Source organism: Austrofundulus limnaeus, unplaced genomic scaffold, assembly GCF_001266775.1.
Source record: "Austrofundulus limnaeus strain Quisiro unplaced genomic scaffold, Austrofundulus_limnaeus-1.0 Scaffold30, whole genome shotgun sequence".
NCBI lineage: Eukaryota > Metazoa > Chordata > Actinopteri > Cyprinodontiformes > Rivulidae > Austrofundulus > Austrofundulus limnaeus.
This window is the reverse complement of record NW_013952432.1, coordinates 1,055,940-1,065,539: the sequence shown is the minus strand read 5'-3', so window position 1 is coordinate 1,065,539 and position 9,600 is coordinate 1,055,940. Positions and strand designations below refer to the sequence as shown.

At 36.6% G+C, this 9,600-nt stretch overlaps 1 protein-coding gene across 1 annotated transcript in view; it reads left to right on the top strand.

The window, feature by feature from the left end:
- phex (phosphate regulating endopeptidase homolog, X-linked) overlaps positions 1 to 9,600 on the top strand; it is a gene marked incomplete in the record, with an annotated part of 20,323 nt that overhangs the window by 2,797 nt on the left and 7,926 nt on the right. The window contains 8 exon segments of the mRNA XM_014005374.1: positions 2,948 to 3,004; positions 3,123 to 3,284; positions 4,685 to 4,768; positions 5,228 to 5,454; positions 7,266 to 7,334; positions 7,631 to 7,747; positions 8,369 to 8,452; positions 9,225 to 9,367. Of these exon segments, the coding sequence (XP_013860828.1) occupies positions 2,948 to 3,004; positions 3,123 to 3,284; positions 4,685 to 4,768; positions 5,228 to 5,454; positions 7,266 to 7,334; positions 7,631 to 7,747; positions 8,369 to 8,452; positions 9,225 to 9,367 (943 nt within the window).

Genomic DNA, 9,600 nt, shown 5'->3' with positions numbered 1-9,600 from the left:
TCTCTCTCTCTCTCTCTCTCTCTCTCTCTCTCTTTTATTTATTTATTTTTTTGCCACAGAGCCTCATCAGACAGAATTGGTTTCCAACTTAAGGTTAGAGGAGTTTCACCTTCTGAGAGAGGAAGTAAACTGGTAAACCTGTGGTTGCACTGCTAGTAAATAAACAATAGGGGGTTGGTTCTTTTTTTTTTTTTTTTTTTTTTTTACAAGCATGTGGAGTAACTATATCTGATAGCCAAACAGAAGGGAACGTTTGGTGTATATTTGTTTTTTTTTACCCAATCATTTCTTGGTAAAGACCATAAACCAGTTGATATACAACATTATATTAGTTTTAAAATGTATTTAGGAACCTAATTTGTAGGTGGGTACATGTGTTTACAATACACCTCTGAAAATTGCACACCGTGCCTCTCTGCCTGCCCTCATTGCAGACATGCTGAACTATTTACTCACTGTGAGAATGCTGCAGTTGTATCATTTGTACTTTGGTCTGAGTTTTGCCCTCTGGTTTGTGTCAAAGTCACTTCTCGTTGATGGGAGCATAACAGTTCTGCTATATGGCAGCAAAGAGGAGATCAGAAACTGAATAAGATTGTTCTAATCTGACATGAAAATAACTTTATATTTAAAAAAATACATTATCATAAGCCTTTTTTTAACTGTGTGACAGCAAATCTTTTATGTAGCAAAGTGCAAGATCACACTTTTTCTGACCGATTATTATTGTTTTTAAATCTGGTTTATTTTTTAGTAGTTGGCTCTTAGAATCTGCTTCATACACGTGACTTTCTTTCTTTCACAGAATCAGTGCTTGATGTTTTTATAGAGACACACAGAAGGGGGCTTCTTTGAGTACAGACTGTATCTTTGCTCAGCTGAGGTCTATCTTTACTGAACTCTCCCAATATTTTTGAGTAAAAAAAATCTCTTATAAAGAGTTAAATTTTATTTGATTTCAGGTTTTTGAGTCTTAAAATCTACTAAAGGCTTCAGGTTGATTCTGACAGACTGAATATTAGTTATCATGCAGATCTAGACATTTTTTATTTAAAAATATTCATAAAACAAGTAAGTAAGTACAATTTTATTTATAAAGAGCCTTTTGTGGAAACAAATTCACAAGGTGCTGTACAATCATCAACAGCATAAAACAATATCAGAAAATCACAACAAAACATTAGTAGAACAAGACAGAAATTTTCATCCCAAAAGTGGTCAGTAACAGCAAGAAACCCACAAGCAAWCAAAGTTCAAATATAAAAATACTAAAACAAAACTGGAACTGGGCTCACTTTAACTAACAAGGCCTAATTTTGTTGAACACTTATTTAAAGTGCCTGTGACATCAAATTTTTGTAATAAACATGAKTGCATTTTTAGAAAGATAACATTGAAAACATATTGAAAAACYGGTTTCACGTCGCTGAGATGAATGGATGTTGAGATAATTCCACGAGAAGTAACAGGAAGTGATGTCAAAGGGGAATGTCAGCATGTAAACAGAGTGTTGTTACAAAAGCACAACAAAACAGACTGTAGAGAAGAATCTCATGTTTCTTCAGATTGTTTTTGTTGCTATCAAAGATAGACAGAGAAGATTTAAAGTTTAAATAATTTAGTTTTAACAAACTGACCASCAAGTTTATTTTATTAGYGTTCCCCTTTGATGGCACTTCCTGTTTCACATTGACTGAACCAAATTCAAAAGAAAATAGGCCAGTTATGAGACAAAATGGGTAAAATCATGTGTACCATGCCAATTTTCTTAAGTATAAAGATGCTTTCTTTGACTTTTTGTATTCGAAGGAAATACATGTCACAGGCACTTTAAAGAAGAGGGTTTTCAGACCCTTCTTGAAAGACTTAATATCAGTGAGAGAACGCAGAGGAGAGGGGAGAGCATTCCAAAGGCTCTGAGCCATAAAAGAAAAAGCCTGGTCACCACGGGTCTTGAAACAAGGAACAACTAAGAAATTCTGATCTCGAGAACACAGGCAACAAACAGGATTGTAAAAAGAGAGCATGTCCCAAATATAGAKAGGTGCCTGACCTTTTAGAGCTCTAAAAGTAAGAACCGATATTTTAAACRGAATCCTAAWATGYACAGGTAACCAMTGAAGTCCAGATAAGATCGGGGCAATGTGAGTGAATTTAGATGTCTGAGTTAAAAGCCTGGCTGCAGAGTTCTGGACAAGTTGAAGACAACTCAGCTGCTTTTGATTCAGACACATGAACAAACTATTACAATAATCCTGATGGCTCGAAACGAARGCGTGAATAACCCTTTCCAAGTCAGAGGCAGACAGTAGYGAKCGGAYTTTAGAAATACTGTATTATGTAGTTGAAAGAAGCATYTAGSAACCAAATTATTTGTACGTGTTTTTCCAGCGACAAGTCTGAATCAAAAGTAGCTCCCAGGTTTCGGAGATTCTGACAAACAGCTGGACTCAAAGAGCCCAGTTGTTGTTTTCTCAATTGAATCTTATTTCCAGGGGCTAGAAGCAGAGCCTCTGTCTTGTCCAAGTTAAGCAGCAACAGGTTATCTGACAGCCACCTGTTTACCATCCCAGCACAATCCATAAGTGAAGCAAGCTTGTGAAAAGATTAATCATTAAAAGAGCAGTATAACTGCAAATCATCAGCGTAAAAGTTTAATGTGGATGCTTTAATATAATGATTAAAACAAAGTGTTATGTTTTTTTAATTGTTTTGCTTATGTTTAGAGTTGTGTTATACGACTCAAGAAAATGAGTCAGATTGCACATAGTTATATATCAACTCTCAACACATGATCTCCAACGACACATTATATTAGCAGAGAGTGTAACTGACCTTGACGTTGACCTCCCTGATGAGTTTTAAACCAGATTAGTACAGATCAGTGCATCTTGATAAACTGTTCAAGTCCTCCAGTCTGTTCATTGTTTTTATTTTCCTTCCTCAGTTTCTCAAAAATCCAGTCAAGAAGAGTTCTGTCTGACTCCAGAATGCATCGAGGCAGGTGAGGGAAAGTAGCACACGCATTTGTTTGACTCAACGAAGAGATATTTTAGCTCTGATCAAATTATCTTGAGTTTAATGYTCAGTATTTGTTTTTGTTTATGTTTTTGTTTCTGCAGCTGGGTCTATTTTGAGCAAGATGGATCAATCTGTTGACCCCTGCCAGGACTTTTACACATTTGCTTGTGGAGGTTGGTTAAAGGAGAACCCGATTCCCGAAGATTCGTTTTCATATGGCATCTACCCATGGCTGCGACAGCACGTGGACTTAAAACTCAAAGGTGTGGTTGTTCAGCAATTCTCATTGGTATCGAGCATGGGGTGCATATATTCTGAACTGCGTTGACATCCTTTTTCCAAAATGTGGTGCAGCTGTAATAGCTGTACACACACAGCCGTTTTACTCATGTCATAAAATATTAACGAGGTATAGTAACCCTGAAAACTTAAACACAGCCTTTAGAAGATAGAAACTATAAAGGATTGCAGGGTTGTGCACAAATAAAATATTTTTTTTCTGCTACGGTGACTTGAATGACCTAAGATTGCCCAGCTTTATTGCTTGATGCCATGGAAYTGTCGGCAATCATGTCTGCGTCTGAATGTACTTTTTTCTCTGTGTTAGCAAAATATCTCATGACTCATTGGATGTATTTTAATAAACTTCTCAGAATGTGATGTACTTCTACAACACATTTGACTCAGCCTGAATCAAGAACCTCCCCACCGCAAAACAACCTTAGCAAACACAAAAAATGGCTATAAAGTATTCTTTTTCTCTTCTTTTTTTTTGTACTATTGTTGAACACGATTTGGTGTGGTAGTAGCTGAGAGTCCTCCCCATCACTTTAGCAAACTGCAGAAGAGTTATGTTTAAAGGAGGTCTATCAAAGGCCACTMTTTTAGTCATTAAATGCATTTTGTTGTGTACTTGGATTCTCTYGGAGTGCAGAAAATGTGATTTTAGTCTCTCGGATATCTTGGTGCTGCGTAGATATCTATTCTATTTGGGTCATAGTTTTTAACCTGTTCAGTTTTCTCTATATTGCATGACGTTTTTTGAGAAAGGATGTCAGTTTTTGTGACAGGACTGCTAKATAAGGTCTGGACTTACCAACTGCAAGTTTTCCATTGTTGACAGATTTTAATTAATTTYTATATAAAACGTTTATCTGCTGCTATATAGTCATAAACCCCTCTATCAAACAATAATGGACCACTCCGGAAYCTGGAAGGGGMCAGAGTGTGAAGTGCCTCGTTTGGATTTAAAGAGACAGATTCAAAACYAGTTGATATGAGACACTCCTCAGAAAAGAGGTGAAASGGGGGCTGGTAAAATTTAAATYAGGAATTCAGACCAAAGCATCACAATTCCACTTTATWTAGACCCCAAATGAATGATTTCAATGTGAAAAAAGGATTTAAAAYCATGACATGTCTCCTTTAAAACCTTGTCATGGAAGACACCAGGATTTTTTTTTATGTTGCCTTCATTTTGATCAAATTCAAAATGGCAAGAAAAGGTTTAAATGGGTGTAATGCAGACACACATCAACATTTGTCATTTACTAAAATATTACACACTCCAATATAAGAAAAATGTARGTATTAAACCCTTATGTTGTAGTAAATAAAATAAAAATATTGATGCTATTATTAATCACATTTTTTCACCTGTCAGAGTTATTAGAAGCACCTGTGGATGCTGATGAACTACAGGCTGTCACCAAAGCTAAGACCCTGTACCGCTCCTGTATGAATGAAAGTAAGTCACACACATGCACCCAGCTTTATAATGTTGACAGCTTTGATCTGTTCCCAACGATCCCTATACTAAATACTCAGACTAAGCCAAACCTGAACAAAATTTAATGCAGAGATTAAACCTGTTACCATCTGTTTATGAAATACATCTTACAAAGGAAACCTGTCGCAACCTGGTGCACACAAGCAGACAATAGCTGCATAAATCAGGTTAAAAGGAACTATTGATTCTCATCGCAGACCTTGGCATTTCCCATATAAGTGAGATATATGTGGTGAATAAAAGAGAAGGGAACTCATCGTAAAGAAGATAAAGTGCAAATCGAGCATTAAGAAAATAAACCAGACACTTACTGTAAAATGTGACACGTTTGTGTGTGTGTGTGTGTGTGTGTGTGTGTGTGTGTGTGTGTGTGTGTGTGTGTGATTTTATTTTGTTTTTATTTATTCTTTTACCAAGCCATACTGGAGAAGCTGGATGCCAAACCCATGCTGAAAACACTGAAACAGCCCGAGTTCCACTGGCCTGTGGTGGGGGATGGGCGTGGCGGGGAGTATCAGTGGTCACAGAGTCAGTGGAGTCTTCTTAAGACCTTAGCGGAGATGAGAAACCAGCACAGTAAGAGCGTCCTGATCCGCCTGTATGTCTCCCCTGACGACAAAAACTCCTCACACTACATCATCAAGGTCAGGGGTTTGCCTGTTTTATTGTTTTGAAAGCCTTGATTCATGTAGCCTTTTTAATAAACTGACTTTGAAAACACAATCTTTCAAAACTTCTAATATACCAGAATGTAATCTGTCTAAGATAAGAAGCTATTCAGAAACTTGTGATGTAGGAAAATAAGAAGGATTTTAATGTAGCACATAAATATGCAAAGAAACTGCTGTCCAGGTCACTGAAATTACTTGAAACTAAAAAAAAACTAATAAAAACAATGGTTCAATATAATTATATTAAAATACGTGCTAATGACATTGGTAAATAAAGGAAAAAAATAGAATTTATATCAAAATTACCTGTATGAAGTCCACTTTAGAATTTTATTTATTTTATCAAATTTTATTAATTTCATTAAAAACAAAACAATATTTACAACAGAAGAAAAAAATATGTACAAATCAAATAAAATGCAGCCGAAAGAAGAGAAAAAAATGTCTAAAATATTGTTTTGTTCTGGGCGATTTTTGGGGGTTTATGCGTGTGTATTTGGGTTACTGTCCGGTTGGAGAACCTATGACCCGTGACTGAGACCAATTTCTGATACCGAGCAACGTATTTTGCTCCAGAATGCCTCAGTAGTCTTGAAATTTCACTATACCATGCACAGTTTCAAAACACCCTGCGTCTGATGCAGCAAAGCAGCTCCAGAATAACCGAGCCTCCTCCATGTTTCATTTTCGGTACTTTGTATATGCTTTGTTTTTGGGTCTGTGAACATAGAGCTGATTTTACTTGTCCAAATTATCTGCCCAAAGAACATTATCCTAAAAGCTTTGTGGCTTGTTAGTATGCATTTTAACAAAATATATATTTTTTCATGATTAGCTTTGAACAGTAGTGTCCTTGTCCGAWTTATCCACTTTTACTCAAACATTGACAGACCAATGGAGAGATCTAACACTGATATACTTTGACCTAAAAGCTCACTTTTAGTCTCTTCAGCGGTTGTTCTGGGGTCTTTGGTTATAATTTGTATTTTTTTCAATTTGTCATCAATTTTATTGTTGTGGCCACATACAAGGAGGGCCTGTGGACCCTTAATTTTTGACTAGTTTGTGTAGTGTTGTACATCATGATTAACAAAACAGAATTGTGATTACTTTTCACTCTTTAAAATGGAAACGGACTGATTACATATTAATAGTCATTGAAGACAATGAATGTAACGCTCATTACTAAACACACCATAAGTTAAACATGTCCCTATAATCAAAGTATGTTCAGTTTTTCTATGGGTATCACCTTTTTGTCAAGGCCAGTTCTGTTATTATGTTTTAAAATCAATGACTGATTCTCATTACTTGATTTTCAGTCATTTTGTTTTTCTTATTTATTTATCGTTATATAAGTCTCGTTGAGATCTCAGCTCTCTTTTTCAAGGGTGGCCTGGGCCTGAAGGCAACCTATTGTACATGTTTTTGGTGGTGGGGGAAACCGGAGTACCTGGAGAAAACCCACACAAGCATGAGGGGAACATMCAAACTCAGCACAGAAAGACACCAGGTCCGAACCGAAGATCGAAACCAGGACCTGCTGCTGTGAGGCGTCGGTGCTYACCACTGAGCCGTTGTGCTGCCATAATCATTTTATTGTTACTTTTACAGTTTAAAGTTATTTCAGTGACTATGGTGGTTTTTTCTTTAACAAAAGAGGGGAAAACAATTATTTGTGTCTGCTTTCATTGCTGCACCAAAAGTAACAAGATAAAAAGGTTTTGAATGTGCAAGTAGTAAATAAACTTTTTTTGTGTCTGTTTGTCTGTTTGTTTCTGTAGCTCGACCAGGCATCCTTGTCTTTGCCTTCCAGGGAAGACTACACCACCAACACTTCCTCTGCGATTGCCGTGAGTTTCTGCCTGATCTTTTATCTTTTCTGGATCCAATAAAATGTGCAATTCTGCTGCTGCTTTTTTGTTTCTTGCCCAAATCATAGCTCCCAGAAACAAAACTAAACTGCCAAAAAAAATAAATAAATAAACAACTCTTAAACACAGAAAATATCACCAATTACACAGAGAACAAGAGTTTTATTCATACTCAGTATTTTCACAGATACAAACAAAGTTGGAATGTGATCGTGAGGTAAAATAGATTTGTTTAAATACTCATATTTCTGACACCCCGCCCCCTTTCTCTCCAGAATCGTGCTGCCCTGCTCAGTCTGATGGTGGACATGGCCGTCATGCTGGGGGCCTCAGAGAAAGCAGCACAGGCTCAAATGGAAAAGGCTCTTGATTTTGAGACCAAAGTGGCTCATGTAAGGATTAAGTTGAATAAATTTGATCCTGGCTAATGTATGGATATAATTTATAAATGCGTCTATGGCTCATAAGCTAATTCAGTGTTTTTCAAACCTGGTCCTCAAGGCACACTGCCCTGCATGTTTTACAGCAGTGGTGTCCAAAGTCGGTCCTCAAGGGCTGGTGTCCTGCATGTTTTAGGTGTTGCTTTGGTTCAACACAGCTGAACCTAAGGAGTGCTTAATTAGTAGGTCTTCTCAGTGTGCCATCAAGGTCTACAGAGGCCTACTAGCTGTGTTGAACTAGAGCAGCACCTAAACCATGCATGACATCGGTCCTTGAGGACCAACTTTGGACACCACTGTTTCAGTGGTTTCCCTAGTTTAACACACCTGGTTCAGATGATTGCAGTTCAACAAAAGCCTGTTAATCAGTCATCAATTGAAATCAGCTGTGTTGAAGCTGGAACACATCTAAAACACGCAGGGCAGTGCGCCWTGAGGACCAGGGTTGAAAAACACTGAGCTAATTAATAGAAATATTTACTGTGAAGTAGAATTTTGATRATTTCTTTGGCAACATAAAAAAATTTTTGTTTGCATTAGTCATGTTGATGGCATTGCTTGTTGTGTTTACAGATCATGATTCCTTATGAAAACCGCACCAGTGAGACCATGTACAACAGATACACACTCTCTCGACTGCAGAGCTCCTTGCCTCAGGTACTTAAAATACCAGCACATCTGCCAATAAAACACTAAATGGCCAGAAGGAAACAAAAATCATTAATGCAAACATCAGCTTGCCTACCTTCCGACACACCCTTTCCTCACATTGTTTACAGTCACACAGAACCGCATATCTGTTCTGTTTTTATCCACAACTAAATGAAGACGAGCATTAAACGATAAATAATAGGTAAAAACTTTTTCAACATTAAGATGTGTATAAATAGTACATCATTTTCCTTATTTTTATTTTGAACAGAGTAATTTTCTTCATTGCAACTTTTTATATTCAAGTGACATATTATATTTAAATAATTTAGGTTTAAAAGAACCAAACAAATATATCATTATTTTTTTACTTCAACTATTTAGAATGTAGCTTTTGGAAGCAGCAACTCTCCAAGGTTTCTTATTTCCTTTTGCTTTGGTGAAACATATGTTTGCATATATTGCTGTAAGCAGTTTCTTTGTTTCCATAAAATCCAGAGCTCATCAGTTTATCTTGCTGTAATAATAAAAATTTGACACATTAAGAGGTTAGTTGTGATTCTGCTAGGGGAAAACATGTCTCTTATTTTATTTGAATAAGAAGCACTGTATTTTAAAAATCAGTCTAACAGGCATTTTTTAGGATCAAAAGTTCTGTAGAAAGTCCCCCCCACTCACAAAAAAAAAAAAATCAAACAAAACTTTCTCTGATTTGAGTTTATTTCCAGATTTTAAATGTAAAACAAACTCCTACTTATCTCCCTTTTCTTGCCTGCAGTTTGACTGGCTCAGTTTTGTGAAAGCTGTGGTGGAGTCTACCGACGATCCAGATCGGGTCATTTCCTCATCTGAGCCCATTATTGTCAGAACTCCGAAGTACTTCAAGGACCTCATGAAACTCATCGACATCACAGACCCCAGGTATTGCCATACTGATAGGACTTCAGTGATTAAACAATAATTTCTAGTCATGTTACTTCAACAACTGATCTGTATTACAAATATTTATATACAGTGAGGAAAAAAAGCATTTGAAAACCCTGCGAATTTGCAAATTCTCCCACTTAGAACTCAAAGAGGGGTCTGATCTATCTATCTATCTATCTATCTATCTATCTATCTATCTATCTATCTATCTATCTATCTATCTATCT